This window comes from Elephantulus edwardii, unplaced genomic scaffold, assembly GCF_000299155.1.
Source record: "Elephantulus edwardii isolate Elephantulus edwardi_28Jun2011 unplaced genomic scaffold, EleEdw1.0 scaffold00075, whole genome shotgun sequence".
Classification (NCBI taxonomy): domain Eukaryota; kingdom Metazoa; phylum Chordata; class Mammalia; order Macroscelidea; family Macroscelididae; genus Elephantulus; species Elephantulus edwardii.
In genome coordinates this window covers 12,084,306-12,109,104 of record NW_006399825.1, presented here as the reverse complement: position 1 = coordinate 12,109,104, position 24,799 = coordinate 12,084,306, and the positions used below count along the sequence as shown (strand labels likewise).

Sequence of the window (24,799 nt, the reverse complement as noted above, 5' to 3'; positions counted from 1 at the left end):
CTTAAGATTGTTCATGACAGGTTGGCAAAAAGTGGAACAAGTTCAAATGGATGACCACTCCAGGTCAGGAGACTCCAATAATAATTGTTATCTTAGGGTACTGGACAAAAGGGCCTTCAGTGAGTGTCTGATCTCAGGAGGAGGGAGAGCACCAGACCCTGGGAAATGAAACCAATAAAAATCCCAGCAGAGCTGGCCTGATTCTCAGAGAATCTTTGAGAAAGGACTTTTCAGATTTCCCCTTGCTAGGAAGGACAATGAGGAGACTTGGTGGTATAGTACGTTGCATGATGGCCTGCTAACTGAAAGATTAGCCATCAGAGTTTACGACCTGTTCCATGGGAGAAAGGTGGGCAGGGAGAATTTACAGCCAGTAAAGATTTACTGCCTTGGAAACTAGATGCGGGGGGGGGCGGGGGGGGGGGGGGTTGGCATGAGTTAGAATCTACTTGATGGCAATGTGTTTTATTTGATTTGGGAAAGAGCCACAGATTGTAGAGCTGGGCTGGGTCTACTAGTTGTTGGTCTTGTTGGCGGTTGGGCACAACTCATAGCAAACTCTATGAGCAACAGACCTCCACCCTGTCCTATCTTGTGCCATCCTCATCATGTCTGACACACTGAGCTCATTGCTGTAGTCACTGTGTCAATGTATCTTGTTGGGAGGTCTTCCCTTCTTTCACTGACCCTCCACTTTTCCAAGCATGATGTCCCTTTCCATGGAATAGTCTCATATTTTGACAGAGAGGTGAAGCTTCATCTCTTATACTTTGGATCTACTAGTAGCACCCAACTAATCAGACCCATATGAGTGAAGGGTGATAGGTTTTGAGTACAAGGGATCAGCCAGACCTTTCAAAAGTTCTCCTTGAAATGGAGTTGGCAGAAAATGAAGGTGGATATTAGTTTGTTGAGAGAAAGAACCAGCCTCTGGTAATTCTAAGTCTCTTGTGCACTGTTCTAAACCACAGTGAGAATTTTCTACTGCATTTTAAATGCAATTTTGTTATTAGATTAGCATCCACACTATGAAGCCCGTGTAGAAACTAATAAAGTCATGCAACTAATATCTCTGTCTGTGGCAGGGATTTTATTCTTCATTTTAAACAATTAGAACAGTGCAGCTTGACAGAAAAATGAAGTTTTTATCTATTCATAGATAATTGCAAGAACACAACACCCAGCATTACCTTCTAATTATTTTTTGTATCTTCTGTGAAAAAACAAAAAAGAATTTGACTCTCAATATCTTTGGCCTTTTCAGCTTAGCGGTAATGGAGCCATACTGATATTTAACCAGGAAGCCAAGGTTCTTACTATGTTTTATAGGGATCCTAAAATGATAAAGGAACCAATATGGAAGTTTTATAACACATGCCATTTTTTTCAGGGCCTTTCAGAGAACAATTAGGACTTAAAACTATGAGAGAGGAAAAAAAAAAGAAATCAAAATATTCTCTAGCCATAAGAACACTGCAGTGCCTCAGAACCTGGGTGGTACAGTGTGGTAAGCACTGGATAGCTACTGAAAGGCGGGGGCTCTTAAATTCACCAGCTTCTCTGCAGAAGAAAGATGAAGTAATCTGTTTCAACATAGATGTACATCCTTGGAAACCTGTCGAAGGAAGTTTTACTCTATCAGGTTGGTATTAGTTGAAATCAACTTAACAGAAGTGGTTTAGTTATTGCTTCAGTTCACAGCTAAGCAATCTCTGTTTCAGAAATGTTTAAGCATCAGCTGGGTATCAAACTCTGGATTAAACGGGAGTGCAGCTCAGGCAATTGGTTACAGATCACTCAGATTCTTGCTAAGAAGACCAGCAGCATGTGAGACAGGTGCAGTGTACCAGTGTTGGCACTGAGGAGCACCAGCTACAAATGGTACCACATGCCAAGCTTAAGGGAATGCATGGTGACATCTCACCACTACAACAGTCCTATTTTGAGAGGCTGGACTAGAGGAGAGACTACGGCTGTTGATAGGGTTAACACTGAGGTTCTTTCAACTCTCTGCAGTGGCTCTGAAGATCATGTGTAGTGAGTCCCAGGCTCCCCAGGTGGCCCAGTAGAAGGAAACATCTAAGAGAAAAGAAATGCTCCCTCCTAATTTGATTGGCAGTGGTGTGAGGATGAAGGTAGCCAGTTCAAGTCCACCCAATGATTCTGTGGGAGAAAGACCTGGTGACCTGCTTCTGCCAAGATCATAGTCAAGAAGACCCTATGGGACAATTCTGCTCCGACATATGCCACTGCTATGAATAAAAAAGTTTGAGGGCAAGTCAGTGGTACTTTACCACAGAAATAGTAGTACTTAAAAATATTAACAATTGAAGAATTCAAGGATACAGGAAAGGATCACAAGGAAATCAAGGTGCTGAATGCTTGTCCCCGGTGTGGTAACTTCAGCAAACAAGACATTTAAGAAATTAGGCAGAGGAAAAATTCTCCTACTGCAATTGTTCATGGTTTCTGGCTTCTTTCCTGAGAAGCTAAGCTGCTCAGTCTCCAAACCATCCATCCATCCATCCTGCTACGGATGAGGGCAACTGTCTACAAGCATCCAGGAGTGATGGGAACCAAGGGAACTTCAAATATCCAGCAACATCATGCCTTCAAGTAACATTAACTCTTAACAGAAATAGAAAGAACATGGAACAAAAGCAAAAGACAACTATTGGAAATAGAACAAAATGAATATTCACTAAAGAAGGGACAGACATTACCAACTGACATATATGAAATATTCAGTCTCACTTGTCATTAAAAATGAAAATAAAATCATTTATATTTACTATTAACTGAGTCAAGAAATCATAAGATGTATTGCAGAGGGAAAATCTGCTGTCAAGACCTCTCCAATATGCTAAAGAGCAACAATGTCAATTTATGAAGGAAAGTGTGCATGATCCAAGCCAGTGACAAGTTCAGTTGAAAATTGGGACAATGAATAAGGATGACATAAGAACTGATACATTTAAACTGTGGTGTTATCGAGGAGTATTGAGTATCTCACGGATTGTCAAAAGGACAAACAAATGTGTCAGAGGAAGTGACAACAAGGTGCTCCCTAGCGGGAAGAACGATGGCATTTCATCTCACGTACCTTGAGCAAGTTGTTAGGAGAGATGAGTCCTGTGAAAAAGACATCATGCTGAGAAAGGTGGAGGGTCATTTAAAGAGAAGACCCTCAACAAGATGAATCGACCCCATGACAACAATAATGGGCTCAAGCATGTCAAAGATTAGAATGTGCCATTAGAATGGCACAGGACAGCACAAGGTTTGGCTTTGATGTTCATAGAATCTCTGAATCATAGTCAACTCACTGGCACCTAATAACATTAAGTAGGTAAAAATAATAAAGATGAAAATGCACAGTCATTTCACAGAATGCTATGAAACAGGCACAAAACAAAAAACATTAACATTTGCTGATTGTATTAATGAATATGTTATTGTGGAAGACAGAAACATGTCGACATTATGGGGGTAAGTTCAGTAACTTGAAAATTTGAAAAAAATTCTTACATGAAATAATTACATCTTAGATTGCTTTATGTCTAAAAGAGAAGAGTAGAGACATTCATTTATTCATTTATTTAGCTATTTGTTGTTCGATGCTGCCGAGTCAAGTATGACCCACAGTGATCCTATAAACAACAGATCTGAACCCTGTCCTATCCTGTGCCATCCGCACTCTATAAATAACATGAAATAATACAAAAATAAATGTCTAACAATGAGAAAGTGATAGTCTTATGCAATATTCTTCTGACAAAATACTATGTGTATATTAAAGTTATATATTTGAACAATAGGTGACAGTGTGGAAAAAGATTCACATTATAACAGAACAATTAAGTAGTACCCTACCTTAGTGTGTGCATGTGTGTATGTAAAAGAAAATACTCCAAAACAAAAAATACTATTCATTTGTTGGGTTAACAGATGAGAGAGAATTTAAATTTTCATTTTTAGTGTTATTATGTACTACATATATTTTCAGAGCATGTGTGTTAATTTTGCAAGATAAAAACTAGAAATATAAACGGAAAGTAACTTCAGGAAAATAAGTAAACCAGGTATATGCAAAGAATGGCTGCCTGGTCTCTGAAATGCATCTGACTGTTTAACTATAACCTTTTTCAATGTTAATTTTAAAAGCTACATAAACTACAGCCTGTTAAACAGAAATTAATTTGATTGCATTTGTCTGTAATGGAAATACAAGTTGTGACAGTCAACTTTGTACCAATGGCACTGATTTGCTGATTGGGGAAGAGTCTGGTAAACAATAACAAATATTAAAATATGCAAATTGTATATGTGTCTATCTCTAGGTATTGATGAGACCTTTATTAATAGAGAGATAGAATCAAGGAAAGCAAACTCATTCATAATATATATCAGAGAGGACTTAGTAGTATTTGGTAGTATTTTTATTAAAAAAATTTTTTTTAACTGTTTGAGCCCTCAGACGGTGACGAGAACCATATGATTCTTATGAATGAAGTGGTAAAGCAGATTCTTAGTCTAGAGCCAATTTTCAATCTTATAAAATCATAATGAGTTTGATATCTTTTATATCTATTCCGTATCACTTAAGAATTCAGATTGAGACCCACAGTTCGAAATGCTACTTGCTAGGTCCTGACTTCCATCTTTCTGATGGAGATGGACTTATGTGACACACAAATGCTGAAGTCCTCAAAGATAGATGTTGGTCCTCAACAAATTAATCATCATGGGGGGGGAATTACATCAGTGTGGTGCTTAAGTTTGTTTAGAAATTACAAAATGAACTATCATAGGTGCCTCGAGAGAAAGGTTTGGTATTGTACATAAAAAATTTAACCACTAAAACTCTGGGAAGTCTAACTCTTTTCTGGTGAATAGAACCATTAGTCAATAACATGGAGACAGAGACTCCTAACTGCAGGCAGGGGGAAGATGACCATTCAAAGGAGAACGTCTTAAGGACAAAAGCAAAGCTATCTGCTTGGTTCTTGGAGAATATTCCTTTCTATTCCTATAAATTATCCTTTCTTTCTTGTATATAATTATTATTTCCAAATACACCATTAAAGTTTTTTCCCCCAGGCATTTTTAAATCCCAAGATTCAAGTAAATTTCTGGCACAGAGTGACACAAAAAGAAGGAATACAATTCCTATAGTGAATAAAAAGACTTGAAAAGGTAACCATTTGCTTTGAGTCCTGAGGATAAAGTTACAGTACATAAGTGAAAATGAACTTACTCTTTTCTTTTGCCAATGAGTTCTCAATGTCATTGCTGACAAGCCAGGACTGTTTCATTGCTGAACCTTTGGTGGGTTTCTGAGGCTCTAATTGGCACAAGAGGAGATGGTCCATTGTTTTTCTATGGGGAATCCCAAGGTGGTGAATTTGAAGTGCAAGAGCAATTTGGGTTAACAGCACTATTCCCTTTCAGTTGATGGTAGGGCATTAGCAGGTACTTCCCCCCCCACTGTTCTTGTTTACGTTTCATATCTACTTTATTTGCCACTTTAACTTAAAAACTATCTGTTGCTTATCTGATGGAAACTAGTGGCTTGGAATTTTTGTTTGAATAAATGTATTGCTGAGTGAAATTTTTGAGAAAACTAGGGAAGACTTCTTGTTGTTGTTGACTGTCTTCAAGTTGAGCACGACTCATAGCAACCCTATGAACAAAAAACTGAAGCCCCTCTACAACTATCGGCATTTATTAAAGTTCGTAGAGGTTCTGGAGGCATGTTATTTAGTAAGTGGATGCCACTCCTAAGGGAAGACTTAAGAATTCAAAATTGAAAGATACTCAAATTCTTGATAAACTGAACTGATGACTCAATTAAGGGAAGACGTGAAAAGCTTTAGACAAAAATTCTTTGTTATTTGCCATTTCTCCCCACATCGTGCTGCATTTAAATATTACATTCTTTCATCTTACATATATGCACCTACATTTATCAAGGAGTAAGTTATGCGCCTCCATAAATGGGAAATTTCAACATAGCTCTAAAACCACAGGTCAACCACAAAGTCTAAATCCCACAGCATTTCCCCCCTCCCCCAATCACCTATTTAAGTACTAGGTTAAAAGTCTTCTTCCTGCCATCATTCACATTAATTATGAGGCCACAATTCCTTTCCCTGGACCGAGAGTCTGATTCCTTATAACCACATACACGTATAGCACAATCACTGCTGAAGTGCTGTCTAACCATTTAAACTTGGGAAATTACTCTAATGGGAACTGCATGGAAAACAGGAAGCCTGGGCCATAGGAAATAGATGAAGAAAAACAAAAGGAAATGATAAATATAAAAAATTAACATTACAATAAAGCTGCTATTCAGAAACAATCTGGGACTAGCAATTAGTGAAGACAGGAAGGCAAACTGAAAAACGGTGGTGTCTCCACATGGTTTGAGGGTATCCATTATTGCCGAGTGAGCCAGAAGTTTCATTAGGGAGAGGCATCAGGTTGTGAGAGAGAAAAGTCTTTCTTCTACAACATTTCCTATTGTTTCTCTGAAGGAGACACTTCTGAGCATTAGTATCTCCACACACATCTCCCCGGTCAGGTTTTCTTTCTTTGCTGGTGTCTGTCATTGCAGCCATTGTTAAGTTTAGCATACAGTTGTGTATAAATTAAGCTGGAGAAGGGTACTGAATGTACCCTGGACTGCCAGGAAAACAAACAGATTTATCTTGGAGAGGATTAAACCAAGCTACTCCTTGGAGGCAAGGATTCTGGGGCTTCGTCTGACATACTTTGGACATGTTGCCAGAAGGGACGGGTCCTTGGAGAGGGACATCATGCTTGGGAGGGTTGAGGGACAACGCAGGAGGGGAAGACCCTCTATGAGATGGATTGATTCGGTGACTGGGGTAATCGGGATGGGTGTGTCAGAGGCGGTGCGGTTGGCGCAGGATAGAGCAGTGTTTAGGGCTGTTGTGCATAGGGTCGCTATGAGTTGGAAACGACTCGACGGCACATAACAACAACAACAACAACTGTAAATGAGTAAACCATTGAGCGAATGAATGATTGCAAAAAGTGTATCTCCTTCATGTGCTGCTTTGGCTTTGCTGCAGAGGGAATGGTAATAGGCCGGTTGAGAGATGACACGGAATGAGCTAAATCATTTGAAGAAAGCTTCATGGAGATAAAACCCAAGTACTCCATTACTTTACGATCCAAGTCTTATCTCGAAAGTAGAAAAGAAACTATTTCTCAATGGTCTATAATAACAACATTATATCTGTTCTTCTTAGATCATTTACTTGAATAAATGGAAAGGAAAGTTTTCAGACAAGCTGAAATTCAGTGGTATCAACTTTTATACTTTCTCCTAAACACTTGGAAAATTAGCACTGTGGTTTCTAGGCTCAGAATGAAACAGAGAAATTAATGAGATTCAGAGGAGGGTTGTAAAGTTATTGACAGTAGGTATAGGTATCATTATCATTGCATTCGAAAGTAGTGATTTTTCTCACGGAGAATGGAAATTCCAGCATTTCTATAGTGATTATCAGCATTTTAGAGTCGTTCTCTGTTACAGAGAAGGGCTCTGAGTTTTCTTTTTCCCATAACACCACACTAGTAATCACTTAATAAGAACCAAATGATGCTGAATTTGAGAATGACTCTAACTCTAAACTTCCTTAAACTGAAAGAACAAGATGGCCACTACCATGACCTGATTTTGATTAGTTAGGAAGCTGTGCAAGGGGATATTACAGGCTATCAGATCCAAACAAAAACATGTCTGACATGTAATTTTAATTGTTGCCAAGACTAAGGTGATAATTCTGCTATAAATATAAATAAGATGGCTATCATGATCTTCTACTCCAGACATCTTCATGTTTAAATTTTAGTACCTAAAGGTTATTTGAAGATTTTTGGAATAAAATATATTCAACTGATTTTTAACAGCTTTAAGAGCATTTTCGGAAATCTGGAATTCATAGGACTTTCTGCTATGGTTTTTTCCTATATTATATAAAATGGTCATTTCTCCCATTGCAGTAGAAGAAAAGAATGCTATTATTGTAGAAATTGGAATTTTGGGTTTGAACCCTGGTCCAACACAAACAGTTGTGGTTTGGGGGAAGCTAACCTATTCTAAACTCGACATCCTGAACTGGAATTAATTGCTCATTAGAAGCAAAAAGAGTTCCTTTTCCAGTTTAATGTAAGACTAGCATAGGATCCTTTTTTATAACATATTATGGAAGAATAATGTGATTCTGAAATTTCTTTTTCTCTCTTTTTTGTTATTTAGGTTTGGGTTTAAGCCAGTGGTAGCCTAACTTATTTGACTAAAGCATAAAAGGAAAGATTTCATTTTGACCTTTACAGAGAACTGATGAAACAATACCAAAATTTGGGCTCGATGCTACTGGATTAAAATACAAATTAGGAGTGATAATGGCAGAGTATTTCAGCAGAGGTAGAAAACATTTTTAAAATTGCTTATGAATAGCTACTTAGAGAGCCCTTTTCCCTCCAAAACCCCTGATGTAAAAGCATCTAAACAGCTGCTATGATACCTTTTCTTCCTTCTATTTTCACCGAGAGTTAGCAAAGATTTGAAAAACAGTTTTGCAATGATTGTGTAACCAGGATACAAGGTCTTAGAACCTTACTTTTCTCATTTGTAAACAAGAATTAAAGTACCTGCCTCATAGGATTGTTACAGGGAATAATTTACAAGAGGGATTCATATAATATCTGGTAGAGTGAGTACTGAATAAACAATGCCATTGCTACTAATCTAATTGTAGACTGGAATCATAATTTGTGTATATCCTCTTTGTATTTCCCCTATCCCTTATACGTTAAGCTATCAACTGGAACTTAGTATTTATTTGCTTCAGAGACTTTTGTGTCTTATTTTTTTTTTGTTTGTTTTTTATTTTTCAGAGATGAAAGCAGAAGCTACTTGAAGTCAACTTTTCTTTTTTCTATCTTTGGTCTTCTTTGGTTTTAGCAGAAACTCATTAAAGAGATTAGGTGTGCCCTCAGGATCAGGGATGAAAGGACTGCACTTTTGAAGCAAAAATGTATGTAGGAGAGAGATGAGAGAGATAAAAATTTTGACCTTTTGACCAATGGACTTTTGCAAAAGTGCGTGACAGCGAACCTTGACAGTTCACCACTGGGAAGGACAGACTATGGGGCTGAGGGGTGGGCACTTCAATGACAACCACTGCCGACATCTTCCTACAATCCCGGTCTCAAGAATCTGAAATAACTAGAGAAGCTGATAAGTTAAAGAGCCCCAATAATGACTAAGAATTATTAGGTCAGTGTATTTCATTATTTCTAAATATTTCCGTTTCTGTTCATTTTCAACATCTCACCTTTACTGAACATTGCTCTTGTTATGTACCCTGGAGTCAGACTGACTCATAGCTGACTCTACAGCAGGTTTTCGGAGGCAGTTTAATGGCATGAGAAGAGATTGCCCATCTTTCTCCAGCAGAGCAGCTGGTGGAATTGAACTGTTTGCCTTTGGGATTGCACAGCACTTTCCTACCACTAGGACACCAGGGATCCCTTATTATTAAACAGCTGTTGTTGTTGTTGTTGTATACCATAGTGTCAGAATGGACCCAGAGCTGACCCTAGAGTGGGAAATTTAATTGCACAGGAGGAGATGGCCCATCCTTCTCCCTCTGAGCTGCTGGTGGATCCGAACTGTGTGCCTTTGGGATTGTAGTGCAGTTTCTCACCACTAGGCCACCAGAGCTCCCCTTTATAGGTGTCTTTTATTAAACAGTGCATATCAAATGTATTTTCAGTGCTTTCTGTGGAAGTGAGACAATCCTTTAATTGTCACTTAATCAATATTTAAAGGAGCTAGTACAGTTATCATCCTAATTTTAAATAAAAGATGATTGAGGGGAAATGAGGTAAAATAAATCACCTTAGTTTACGTAGGAAGTTGTAGTACTTGGATGTGAACCCTGACAGTCTAACTTGAAGCCACACTTTTAAGTATTGTACTAACATGCCTCCCATACTTGCTATATCATCTTAGTTCTGAAATGCAATAAATTCATGGAGTTTGAAGGGAGAAAAATGAAAGGACAGCTTTGGAGTATTGAGAAAGAATACCAGGCTGGGTTGGCTGAGGTATCCTGGCCCATGTTAGTCACAGAAACTACGCATGGTCCACAACGAGCAGACTTAGACAAAATCATTGTAGAATGAGTATGAGAATCCAAGGTGGGGGAGTAGAAATAGAGGGGTGAGGGTGGGGGAGGGGAGGGTGCTAATTATAGGGTTGCACAATTCGAGGGGTTGTGTGAAGGAAATGGGAAGTATCTTTTGTGAAAAACAACGTATTCAAACTTTGAGAACAACTCTCATTTATCTGGCAATCTAGCCCTCACTTCCCCTCAACAAAGGAAGCCTGTTGTTGTTGTTCACTGCCTAAAGGGAACTGATCAGATTGAGATGTGGGAAAGCATTAGTTTCACAGGTAAAAGATTAGCCACGAAGAACCACAGGCTGGTGGAGGACTCGGAGATATGATCCACTAATTCTCAGGGCACTAACCTGGGTCCTTGATTTCCTGGCAGTAGCTTCTATTAAGGAGCTCTGGTGGAAGAGTGTGCTGTATGTTGTGCTGGTAACCACACGGCTGACAGTTCTGTTGAAGGCATTAACCATTGGGAAATATATATATAATTTTTATTATTTTTTATGCGTACCAAGAAAACAAACAGATTCACCCTAGAGAAGGTTAAACCAGGCTGCTCCTTGGAGGCAAGGATTCTGGGGCTTTGTCTGACATACTTTGGACATGTTGTAGAGAGAGGTCCTTGGAGAGGGACATCATGCTTGGGGGGGGGGTGTGGAAGGATGGTGAAGGAGGGAAAGATCCTCTGTGAGGTGGATTGATTCAGTGACTGGAGTAATCGGGATGGCTGTGTATGAGGCAGTGTGATTGGCAGAGGATAGAGCAGAGTTTAGGGCTATTGTACATAGGGTCACTATGAGTCGCAAGCAACTTGACAGCACACAAAAACAACAACAACCATCAAATCAGATCTGACTGGTACAGGAGATTGTTCCTCCTTCTCCAGCAGAGCACCTGGTGAATTCGAACCACGCACCTCTGGGATGCAGCTTCTTGCCATTAGGCCACCAGAGCTTGCCACTGGGAAATATATTTTATAGAGCTCAGTGGAGCTCACCGAGTAGAAGGGCTTGGCTATTGTACAATAGGTACCTATTTAAAAGAATCTCCAGGTGTATATATTTGATATTTTACTTTATCACACCATCCCACATTTTGGAGCTTTTACAAATACATTATGTACTGTCACAAAACAGTAATTCATGAGTTTAGATAGAGCAATTCTAGTCAATAAAAGAGTCATGTTTAATCTTTTCAAAGAATTCTATTACTTCCCCCCTTGGTCAAATGTTTAGATTTGGGTGAATCAAAATAACACTTGCCTATTTAAATAAAACTCAAAAGGTCTGGTGACTTTCCATGAATACCTAAATGAAACTGTGTTCTTGAGGGTTCCCCCAAAGCACTGGACCTGCAAATAAAATCTCCTTTCTCCTTTTACTTAACCAACAATGAAAACAAGTTGAAGATTAGTCTTTCTAATGATAAAAAAAGAAGACTACATAAAGGTCAAGTAATTTCATTTTCTTGAAAATCTTAAGATGAAGCAAGGCTGTATCATTATTATAATAAGACATTGTAGAAGACAACTCCTCATTGTGTTCAACATTCATTTTTCCTTCATCTTGATTTCTTGTTGGGGGGGGGGTGTCTCCTTACACATAATCATTCATCTATTTTGAGTGGGCTCAATTCTACTTTCTAATTCCAGAGGTGATCTTGTGAACAAGTGTGGGCCTGTCAAGCGTCCTATACCATTCTGGACACAGGATTCATTCAGTAGTAGATATGTGACCAAAACGGAGTTAATCAAGTCACTTTACTCTGCAGTGAATATTAGTTCTAGATTTTTCCTGGATGGATATACTTGGAAGCTGCCAATACCTGTTTATCCACAATATTGGGTAGTTTGGTGAAGTCTCCAAGAAGAGAATGATGCCTACATAGAGAATAGTAAAACTGAATAAAGACAGACATTTAATGATCTGTCTGGAGTGAGTAGACACAATTTTGTCTGAAATTTGGATGCTGCCGAACTTTAGGATCAATGAGTTAGAAAATTACTACGTAACTTGGGATAGATTGGAGAGCATTATGTTGAGTGAACTAATGCAGTCTCATAAGGAAAAATGTTGCCTAAGATATTTATTGTAGAAATAGATAACCAGTAAAACATGTGTAAGAATAAGAGGGGAAGGGTAGGAGTAGAGGGGTGATGATAGGCAGGAGGAAACCACAGGGTTACACCATTTGGTGGGTGGATGGCAGGGAGGTAAAGGAAATGGGAAAGATCTGGCAGGGATCTGGAAAGACAGATTTTATAAAACTAATGAACGGGAATGACTGTATGAAACAATGTGAATGAAGGATAGAGTGAAACACCATGTATATGAACTTTGAAAGCAAACCAATATAAAATATATATATATATATATATATATATATATTTTAAAGTAAAGAGGTCAACACATTTTCCCTTTTAGGGTACACATTTTGCTTTAGGTATCTGTCTTATCAATATAAGAGCCATTTCTTAATCCAGTATTATTTATTGTTAGATAGAAAAAAAAGCACGAGGGCAAGGGAGAGAAAGAAAGAAACTGGTCCCAAGAAAGGAAGAGGCCTTTACTGCGTGGTCTGAGAGGGATGCCAAGTGACCCAGCCGCACAGCACGTGGACAGGATTGAAAGGGCACCCTGGCAGTCTGGGGGTCGGGGGTTCCTTCTTATAGAAGTCCTCGGGAGGACTAAGATGGTATTTCTTGGAATTTGGTGTGTTAATTAAGTTAGGTTTTAGCTATTTTGTTCAGGCTCAAACCCTTATCAGGATCCATTGTCTGGTCTGGTCTTTGATATGACCAGCTTAGATACTACTATCAAGTTTCTCAGGAAGTGATCAAGCTTGAGCTGGTGGTGGTAGGGAAACTGCCATAGTCTTCCTCCATTTATCAATGGCTTTAGTTTTTATTATGTGCATTTAAAGAGCAGATAATGAAAATATACAGAAGTCTCAAGCTTGGTGTCAGTCAGTGACAGCAGGAATTCATTTCTCTGTTTCCTTATGTTTAGGAAATACTCTTCCGATTTATTTAATTATTTTTTTACTTCTTTGGCTATTATGCATTCCACCATAAATCCCTTTCTTAAGATAGTTGGCATGATCTCAGCATCCTTGTTCTCTATTTCCTCTGAATGAATTCACCATACACGTCTTTCATTATCCAGATCAGTTGCCAAGGACATTCCCTAAAGTTGGCTCCTAGATCATCTTCATAATGGAGTGAACAAATCTTTCAGAATGTTTTCATTTATTCACCCCACCATTTCTTCGTTTCAACCATGACCTATCTGAAACAATTCCCTTTGCCAGAAGGTTGTAGTACCACGTTTTCTATGATGGGAAATTTGCCTTTAAACCGTGTTGGTTTAAAGAGGCTTTAACTACCAGATTTTCCCATATAAACTTTCTCTCTCTTCTCATCCATGTGTCTACAATTTCTCTTTTAATTTAGTCACAGTGTTAAAAAAGGAAAGGTGAATGTACATGTCCTACAGCTTTTGGAAAAAAAAGGCAATAACAAAGTTTCTAATATTTTTAGAAAATTCCAGAGACATTACATTTCTGAAATTACTTACAGGATATTCATGCTGCTATTAAATAAGAAGATAATCTTTATATGCTAATAAAAAAATCTTGTTGCCAAAAGACTATGACAGTCTTAACAAGTTAAAAAAAATAAAATACCAGGAGATAACAGATATTATGTTTTCTTTTGGCAAAAATTAACACTTCACAGCTAGCATACCTGTCTTACTTATTTAATAGGGTCTATAAAGACTTGCCAGGCCATTTCACTTGCAGGCATTGAAATTCACCACCTATTCTTTGCTGCTTTTTAGAGTCTAGGTGGGAAAATAGCTCTTGAACAGACTGGCTAACAAAGTTTTTTTCAGGTTTCATGACTACATTTACAAACCTTGCTATCTCTGCATATTCATTTATTTTAAGACAAATGAACTGAATAAATCAGGGAGTCCTTTGGGAAAGAAAAAAAAAAGAGATACTATATTTTTAAGAGAGGGGGAAAAACCCCACTGTATGCTGGCTGAGGCAGCTCCCAAATTGTCTCCAAATCTTCCCCAGCACTTCTAACTATGCACTCTAATGCCAAGAGAATGAATTGCTCTCACTGTGCGAATACAGAAGTGAATTCCTCCTATACTCTATCACTTATCACATATATTATTGTTTTTATGGTGTTCTGACTTAGAAATGTTTGGGCTAGACTCTAAATTCTCCCAAGGTAGAGGAACTATCATATGCTTCTGTCATACCATATTCACTTGGTTCACACTAAGAACAAACAAATACTTATTAAAACTGTTTGTTCTTGGTATGAACCAAGTGAATATGGTATGACAGAAGCATATGATTGTTAAAACTTATTTTTTTCCCTTTTCTTTCTCTTTTCAGAGAGGGGAGCGAACTGATGGGGAGGGGTGGGCAGGGAGAAAAGTGAGGCAATGAATGAATGGAAATCCAAAACCTCTGTAAATGTCTATTAAAATTAATAAACAAAACAAAAACAAACAAATGAAAAAACCTGAATAGGAAATGCAGAAAAAGAGAAAAAGAGATATTAGAGCATGTGAGAATACCAGAGTGTAGGGAGCAAGGTCTTTCAGTTCTAGCTGGGAAAGAGAGAGACCTTCTGACTCTGGGAGAATACAAAATTGTAGAGAACTGCCAATGAGATGGTCTAGGCCAGTGCAAAAAGACTGAGGAAAGGCAAAGAAAAACTAGAGTCACTGAGAAAATATATTTTATTTATACATATACATCATAAACATATACATATACACATATATGTATATATATGTGTATGTGTGTGTGTGTGTGTGTGTGTGTGTGTGTGTGTGTGTGTATACCCCCCTGGAATCCCTATTATTGGGCTGTTTACTGAAAGGCTGGCAGTTCAAACCACCAGTCACTCACCTGAGAAAAATGACATCTCCTACCATAAAGATTTACAGCCTCAGATTGACCCACTAGAGGATTGCCATGTGTGGGAAATGCAATAGGTTTGAATCTTTGCAATGGTCTTTTAGAAGCATCTGGGAGGTGCAAATGATTAAAGGCTTGACTGTTGTTGTTAGTGGAGTTCAGTTGACTACAACTCATAGTGACCCTATGACTAATAGATGGGAACTCTGCCCTATCCTAAGCCATCTTCATCTTCTCTGCTAGACTTGAGCCCATTGTTACATCTCATTGAGTGTCTGCCTTTCTTTTGCTGACCTCAGCAGCTAGTCTTAAATCTGGCAGTTCAAGCCCACCCAGCGGTGCCTCACAAGAGAAACTTAGTGACCTGCTTCTGTGCAGTCACAGCCTTGAAAGCCCAATGGAGAGTTCTATGATGCACAGACAAAGTTACTTGTGAATCGGAGGTGACTTGATGGTGTTTAGCAATGACAACAGTGGTCTTTCAGGTGGTTGGTTTTGTCATTTAGGCTTTGAAGATTTTTTTGAGCAGAATTTCATTTTTTTTTTTTTACGTCTTACTAAATTTATTCAAAAGAAGTTTTTGTTAACTTCTCTTCCTAGTTTTCTTTTCAGTATTTCAGATTTCTAATGACTCCAAAAGACATATGTCAGGTCTTTCAAGCTGAGGTTCCAAGTGTCAGGATCTGAAAGCCTATGCAAGTTGTTTCTGGGGACATGGGTTCATGTAATGGTTTTGTAAGAAAGGTTGGAATATGTTGCTGTTCATTGAAGTGGTTCAAACGAACGCCTACTTGTAGAAGTATGGGTCAGAAGCCTTGATTATTACCTGGAGAGGTACCTGGTCTCCCTCTGTAAGTTCCCCCCTCCACTTACTTAGAATGTCAATCTGACTTTAACAAGCGCCCACAGTGACTGAAGTTCAGCTTGGCTGAGTATGCCTGGCAATAATGAAATGCTAACCTTCTAAAGTTACTTTCTTAAACCTCTCCAAAGTTAGCAGCACTTCAGAATAATTTCTCAGGCATACGCTAAGGAAAAGACACTAATGTTTTTTGAAAGGGGAGGGAAAATGATGCTGATGTTGATATTCTAATGTCTAGTTTGGAGTATCTCACATGATCATCAAGGTCACTTTTTGTCTCTTAGGACCATGCATTTACAAATATCCCTTGGGGAAGTCTTTGTCCCTCATTGTCTTGCAAATGTCAGATCAGCCCCTTTTGGCAAGGTCAAGACACCCAAGCATGGGAAACACACATTAAAATAGAGATACTTCTTTACTTCCCCAGTTCTTTGCACAGTTACACACTTGTTTGTCCCAAAATAGATTTATTTTAAAAGGCAGGACCCTAGGGTCTAATTACATGTTCAGGATTGGTGAGGGGCAGAGGAAGCTCTCAAGTCTCATGAAGTTTAAGCTTGCTTGTCTTATTAAAGGAATCTAAAGCTACCGTAAAGTGGATCACTTCTCTCATTGAAGGTGGTCATCTTGATCAAATTTGAAAATGTTATTTTCAAAATTGTTAGTTAGATTGTTATCCTATGGGATCTTTCTCCTTTCCTACTGAGACATCAAAAGACTCATTGCTCTCTCAATGAGATAGCAATTGCTCTGTAAATGTGATTCTGCTTCATTCTAACATTTGTAATGAAACTAATAAATAGTTGCTCATTCTGATCTACAGGGTTCTCTGGTGGCTTAGATTCTGCTTACATGGATCTCTGTGAGTCAAAAGACACTTGACAGCAAAGAATGAGAACAACAGTTGCAAAACATGGGGAGATCCTGCAAGCGATTTTCAAACACCAGTGCAGAAGTGCTAAGCGCCACATATGGCATGTGTGACATGTCACAGCACAGAACTGAGAGCTGGAAGGCACTAGCTTCCCACTTTTGACCTGCTGAGTATGAATATGATCATGTAACTCAGAGTAAAGGAGGTTTCTTTTTGGTAGAGTTGTCTATCAAAGGAGCTGGCCACAAGAGAGAGTTCTCAAAGGAGCACTAACATCTGTAGTGGAAGGCAGTAGTTATCAAAGATGGCCAGAGAGAACCATTTCACAGCAAAGACACTAATGCTACCCTGCTCAGCTCTGCCCCACTAATGCTAGTCACGAGAGCAAATGGATATTGAGCACTGCCTCTGTGTCAGGCACGACTTTAAGTATGGAGTATGTACTTTTAAACTAACTCTAAGCAGTCTCCCCCATCATATTTTTGATCAAGAGTTAATTGTATTTTGTAGAGGCAGCCTTGCCTTCTTAAAAAGGACAATAGAAGTAATCATGCTATCTTGGAAAACTTAGAAAGTATCTCTTCCATGGTCACAAGTCTATGTTCCCTGAATGCTGAAGGATTTGGCAAGTGACATGAGACTGATCTTACCTCAAAACAACATGATCTTAGTGCACTGGTAAGATCAGCAGAATGTGAATGCCTTAAATCTAACATATACGCAATAGGTCTGAATATTACTCTTTTGAAATGTGTTTTGGCTTTTTTACTGCTAATAACTATTTTCCAAAGAAGAGTTGGCTTATCTTGTATGCTCTGTTAATACTTTTCCAGATGTCTAAGATCTGTGAGAAGGAGGGTAAGAATTAAAACTCAATATGTGGTGATAAAAATCCTTTGTTCTCTTTAAAATAGTTAACTCCAGCCCAATCAGCGAGTATACCAGTATGCCAGGGAATAAATGTGAGAGCAATTAGCATGAGCTACTGTACATTTGTGTGGTCTGCTTTATGTAAACAACATTTGAGGGAGAAGACGGCTGTGGTTTGGATAATGCTCATATCTTTGAAACTCGAGTAACCTATGTACAAAATGACATGTACAAAACATTCTTAGTCATATTCTTCTGCTTAAATTATCTCAGTAAAGAGAAATTCAGTGATTATAATCAGGCATGTGCTCACCCAGTGAAAGTCATAATCAGAAGGTCTTACTCTTCCTTCATCCTCTTCATATAAAGAAAAACCTTCTCTCCGGGCCTGATAATACTCTTTTCTTAACTTCTGGATACGGTCAGAACTTCCACCCATGGATCGTCCACTGCAGAACAGAAACAAACACCGCCAGATATAAACATTATTTATGAAAATTATTTTTAATATTCCTATTAAAAATGAGGATGTTCAAATTTTGAAGAATTAATTTAAGTAAGCTGGGATAAAGGGGTGTGTGTGTTTGGTTTTTTTTTTTAATTTAAAAAAGAAAGGCATTGATATGTTTATGCTAACTCCAAAGATCCAAACCTCTGAATTAGAATTGGCAATTTGGAATGAGAAAGTAAGACATGATAGCTGTCTTAGTGGCATCACTGTTTTTCTTATAATCCTAAGTGATAAAAATGTATGTAGGTGTGACAGTTTCTCACACAAATACCGCTCACACGCTTACTTTGTCTCATAGACATTGCCTATGTTGTCATGAGGGTGCAGTACTTAGAAAAAGATATCAAGCTGGGAAAGACAGAGGATCAGAGAAGGAGGAGACTCTCAATAAGATGGACTTGGACTTGAGCATTTTGAAGACTATGAGGATGATGCAGGAAAGAGCTAAGATCTGCTGTTCAGAGAGTGGCTATGAGCTGGAGTTGACGTGATGGCACTTAACAACAACAATCCGCTTACTTGGAATAGAGACCCAATTATTTAACCCAACAGTTGAATGTGTTATGCAGTTGACATCTGCTAATGTTCATCTTAACGAGATGCATGGCTTTGGGGAATGCAGGTTTGCAGGACATGTTGGTAAATGGGTACAGTAAGAACAGAGGGGAAGAAAGAAGGTATAACCTATGTCAGGGTACAAGCAGAAGAGCAAAACAAGTCAGTGGTGGTAGGACATGTCATCTTGTTATTTGTTTAAGGTTCTCTTCTCTGAACGTTAGCCGCTGCTGCTTTCTTAATAATCAAAGTTTTGACACGGATTCATTATTCCACCACAGACAGGTTGACTAGTAGCTTCCTTTTAACGTAGATTTATCTGTCATGATCTCTTCAACAGGCACACATAATACATTTCAGCGTTAGTAAGAAAAAAGGGAATAATGAGCAGATCTGAACCTTCAAACAACTTCTTTGGTCCATTTGAGACATAATTGAGGGCCTTGCTGTATTCCAGTTTAGGTTAACATCTGGGAAGGTAAAAAGAAACAATTCACAGTCCTAAAAAAACCTCATGGTCTGGCACTGGGGACAGAAAGGCTTCCAGAAGATAATGCTACACTGACGAGTGCCACCACGGAGGGCTGTTAGAAGAGTCACAGGAACTCTGAGGGAGGATGCTTCCTTTCCACAGGTGACAGGGTGGATGTTCTTTTTGACAGGAGAGAGCAGGCCAGGGAGGAAGATCACAGAAAGCTCCACAGAGGAGGTGAGCCTTTTGCTGAGTCTTGATGGATGCACAACTCGATAGCTTGCTAAGTGAGATGTGAGAATTCTAGGTAGAAGGAAAGGAAACATAAGGCCCAAAATGAGGAAACAGCTTGCTTTAGGAATGCAGTCCATTAATGTGGACAAGCAGTGACCCTCAACTTCCTTGTCCTGCTTCTCACTTAAATTAGGTGTTACATGCTCTTTCCCCCTTTTATTTTGAAAGCATATTAGGGGGAAAAAGTGAGTGCTGGTGAATACAGAGACATCCTAAAGACGCTCTACTATGTAGATGAAGAAAGTACGTTGTTGCTTGCCGTCAAATTGATGTAGAATCACAGTGACTCCACTTAATAGAGCAGATCTGCCCAGTAGGGTTACTTACATTGTAATGGTCACAGAAGCAGGCTAGCAGGTCTTCAGCAGCTGCTGAACTTGAATCGCTGACCTTCTAATTAGCAGTCAAGGTCTTAACCATTGTGTCACCAGGGCTTCCTTCATTCTGAGTAATTCAAGTTGACTATGATGTATATTCCCAGTGCAACTTTTTTTAAGGCAGTATGTCTTTTGACTTCTTGACTGCTGCTACCATGGTGCTGATTGCAGATCTAAGGAAAAGGAAATCTCTGACAACTTCAATTGTCACCATTTATCATGCTGTTGTTTATCGGTTCATTTAAGGATGTCTGTTTTCTTGATGTTCATGTGTTATATATATGGAAGGCTATAGTCTTTGATCTTTTTCAGTAAGTGCTTCCAATCTTCTTCACTCTCTGTAAGAAAGGTTGTGCCATCTGCATAATGCAAGCTGCTGATGAGTCTTCCTCCAATATTGGTTCTACATTCTTCTTTATATAGTCCAGCTTCTCAAATTACGTGATCATCATTGAGTAGGCATGGAGAAAGAATATACCCTCAAAGCATATCTTCGATGATTTTAAACTTTGCGTGTTCCCTTGTTCTTTTTGTACAACTACTTCTCAGTCTGTATATGTTTTGCATGAACACTGTAAAGTGTTTTAGGATTCCCATTCTTGTCAATGTTATCCATAATTTATTATGATCCACACATTCAAGTGCTTCTGCATAATCAATAAAACATATCATTGGGGGGAAAATCTGCTGTCAAGGACTTTTTCAAAGTGCTAAAAAAAAAGGTGTCATATTAAAGACTAAGGTGCACCTGATCAAAACCATGGTCTTTTCAATTATCTCCTATGCATCTAAAAGTTGAATAATGAATACAGAAGAAAGGCCAAAGAAGAAAGACCATAGAAAAAATAATGACTTTGAATATACCATGGATTACCAAAAGGACAAACAAATCTATCATACAGGGAGTCCAACCAGGGTGTTTTTGAGAGGGATGGCTAGCAAAACGTCACATTATTTACTTTGGGTATGTTGTCAGGAGAGTTCAGTACTTAGAAAAAAACATGTTTGGAAAGACAGAGGCTAACCAGGATTGAAAAATCGCAATTCTGGAAAGCTGTTTGGTGCTTCCTCAAAAAACTGAAAATAGAGATTCCATATGACCCACCTATTCCACTGCTTGGAATATACCCTGAGAAAATGAGAACTGAGGCACAAACAGAGACTTGTACACTAATGTTCACAGAAGTGTTATTCACCATTGCAAGAACAAGGAAACAACTCAGATGTCCAACCACAATTGGATGGATTGAGATATTATGGTACATTCACACAATGAAATACTATGCAGCACACAGGAGAAATTATTTTGCGAATTATTACCTAACTTGAGAGGGACTGGAGAGCATTATGCTGAGTGAACTAACTCGGTCCCACAAAGACAAATATAAAACCATTATTGTAGAACGAGTATGAGGATCCAAGGTCGGAGGGAGGGTGAAAGCAGAGGGATGAGGATGTGCCGGGGGGTGTGTGTCTGTGTGTGTTCATCATAGAGTTGTACCATTTGATGGAGGGGAGTGAGGGAAATTGGAAGAATATGGTCTAAAAACAATGTCTTTGAACTTTGTAAATAAATTAGTATATATGAATAAAAAGATCCTCAAAGCGATGGACTGTGGCAGTGACTGCAACAATGGACTTGAGGATGGTGGAGATAGTGAGGATGGAGCAGGATGAGGCAAGCTGCCGATCTGCTGTTCACAGGGTCACTATGAATTGAGGGAGACAGGACGACAGCGAGCAACAACAGGATGTACGTATGGTTTGCAAATTTTGGTACTTTAACTCAGTTATTAACAGCTATTGAGTCACAAGGCACCTTGGAGGTGAAAATAGTTTGTTCTCAGCTACTAAAGAAAAGATTGGGAGTTTTCATTTGCCCAGCAGTACCTTAGAAGGTACTAAGATTCTCACCACTGGACCAACTGACAGCATCAGGATGGATGGTGAAGAGATTGAGATTGTTCACAGCTTTAGTTTGCTTGGCTCCACAGTCAACAGTCTTGGCACCAGTAGCCAGGAAATTAAAAGGTGCATTGCCATGGGAAAGTCTGCTGTTAGGGACCTCTCCAAAGTACTGAAGAGCAATGGTGTCTCTCTGGAGACTAAGGTGCATCTGGTACAGGCCATGGTCTTTGCAATCACTTGTTATATATCAGAGAGTTGGACAATGACCAAGGAGGATAGAAGGAGAATTGATGCTTTTGAGCTGTGGTGCTGGAGAAGAGTATTGAGAATACCATGGACTGCTAGGAAAACGAACAGATTTGTCCTGGAGAGGGTTAAACCGGGTGGCTCCTTGGAGGCAAGGATACTGAGACTCCGTTTAACATACTTTGGACATGTTGTGAGGAGAGACCGGTCCTTGCAGAGGGACATCATGCTTGGGAGGGTGGAGGGACAGCGCAGGAGAGGAAGGCCCTCTATGGGGTGGATTGATTCAGTGACTGGGATAATTGGGATGGGTGTGTCAGAGACAGTGTGACTGGCACAGGACAGAGCAGAGTTTAGGGCTGTTGTACATAGGGTCGCTATGAGTCGCAAGTGACTCGACGGCACATAACAACAACAACCACCTTAGAAGGAGAATCTGGCAATCTATACAATACAATAGCCATGAAAGACCTCTATTATGCACTTCCACCCTGAAACTCTTGGGATATCCATGAGTCAGAATCAACTCAATGGCAACAAGTTTATTTTTTATTTTTTTTAATGAATCATAAGAACACTCATTGTCTTAAGTACGTATTTGGTCTGGACGTGTGGCAGAAAAGAGTATTGAACATACCGTGGACCATCAAGTGAACAAACAGGTATGTCTTGGAGAGGGCGAAGCCAAATTTCCCCCTGGAGGCTAGGGTTTTGAAGCTCTGTCTCACATACTTTGGGCATGTGGCTAGGAGGGACCAGTCCTTGGAGAAGGACATCAGGCTCTGAAGGGTGTAGGGATGGCGCAGGAGAGGAAGACTCTTGATGAGATGTATTGACATGGTAAGGTGTGGCAGAGACAGTGAGACTGGCTCACAATAGGGCAGGGTTCAGAGCTTCTGTACATAAGGTTGTTAGGAGTTGCGGGTGACTTGAAAGCGCATTAACAACAACAACAACAACTGTACGGGTATATAGAAGGAAGTGGGCGGGGAGGGACAGGCAGAGTTGGAAAGATAGGTAGTGTGGAAAACCTTGCCTGCCACCCTAATTATGAGTCAGAATTGACATAGAGTTGGACTTCTCACTGGTTTGCCAAGGCTCTAAATTGCACAGAAGGAGATTGGCCATCATCATGACATCCCCAAACAAGATAGCTGAATTTTAAGCTTAAATTCATAAAATGAGATAACAGAAAGCAATGGGAAAAGGTAACCTACAATTTTACTAAAACATTTGAAAATTATACCGCTAAAGTATAAAAAGAAAGGAGTGAATGGACTGAAGGCAGGATCATTCATTCCCTTGCTCCAGCCTTTCCACTCTCCGCTCACCACAGTAAGCTCAGGGCCTGAGCTTCCCAGGCATACATCACAGACACTCAGCAGTTGACACCTCTGATTAAGGAAGAAAAAACCCAACATACCTCAAACTTCTGTGATCATAGATCACATAGCTTTAATTTTTCTTCAGTGTGGATTTTAAAACTCACCAAAAAAGTTCTAACTCTGCTTTTTTCCTATGCTTGTCCCTTTAACTTAAAATTTTCTTTCAGCACTTGAAAAAGATGATAATAAGGAAAAAGAAGTCAGAGCTGCTTCTCTGGACCAGGGTGAGGCAGGGAAAGCAGTGCAGCCCTATTCTGAACAGGCTTCTCTGCTCCTGAGTCATTCCAGCTGCCTATGATGTCTGTATCCAATGCACAGACCTTTGCCGATTACGTGAATTCATGAGCTCCGTTCAAACTCACCAGATGAGTTCAATCAACACGGTGCAAACATCACATACATAATCTATTAGTTTACCCCAAAGAAAGTGAAGCATGGAATTCAAGCAGAATGAAGTCATCAGTAATACAAGGGGGAGAAAAGAAAATGATAAGGTACTACTGTAGTAAAAAGGGGGGAAAAAATGGAAAAAGCCCACACATTCCCAACCATTGTGGTGGGAAGGGGGCAGGGGAGTCATACTTTAACTGCTAACTATTCTCCCATATGCCTATAAATACACAAATTTTAAAATATGGATTTGATCAGATTGTTGTTCTCCAAAAAAGACAGAATGAGACAAGAATGCAAACTACACTATTTAGGATTCTGAAAATCCCCTATGGCTGACAAAAACATGACTGTCTACCCAGAAAAGAAATCTGGCCACAGAGAAGGAACAAAACAAGGGAAAGTCCATAAGTCATAGAAGGCTGTTTCAATGCAAAACATGCTATCTTCTTTACTGCAAATATTATAAATATATTAACAGTATGCAAACCCTTCCTTGACAAACTAGGGCTTCACCTTGAATGTGTTCCCTCATCCCCAGTCCTCACTGGGCATTTACTAGTCGTGCTTTATTTTTCCAACTCCCAACCAAACTCAGTGCCGTAAAGTTGATTTTTCAGCAACCCGCCACCTGCTTTCCAAGGCTGTAAATATTTATTAAAGGAAGCTGCTCAGCTTTCTCCTGCAAAGTGGCATGGGATTCGAACTGCTAATCTTTCAGTTGGCAACACAATTAGGTCACAAGAACTCCTTTCTTTTACCTAAAGTAGGTGTGTTATGGATTAGAAAGAACAAAATTATGATTTCTTCTTTTGGCCCTTTTTTGTGGATATTGTAATTTTACTGTCCCATTAATAGATAAAAAACACATAGTTGTGTTGTTGTTGTTGTT

At 39.2% G+C, this 24,799-nt stretch overlaps 1 protein-coding gene across 3 annotated transcripts in view; it reads right to left on the bottom strand.

Moving 5' to 3' along the window:
* Positions 1–24,799, bottom strand: part of PARD3B (par-3 family cell polarity regulator beta) — a 1,417,836-nt gene that overhangs the window by 130,028 nt on the left and 1,263,009 nt on the right. For all 3 annotated transcript variants that reach the window (XM_006889111.1, XM_006889110.1, XM_006889109.1), the window contains exon 20: positions 18,083–18,218. In XM_006889111.1, the coding sequence (XP_006889173.1) occupies positions 18,083–18,218 (136 nt within the window). The remainder of the gene's footprint in view (positions 1–18,082; positions 18,219–24,799) is intronic.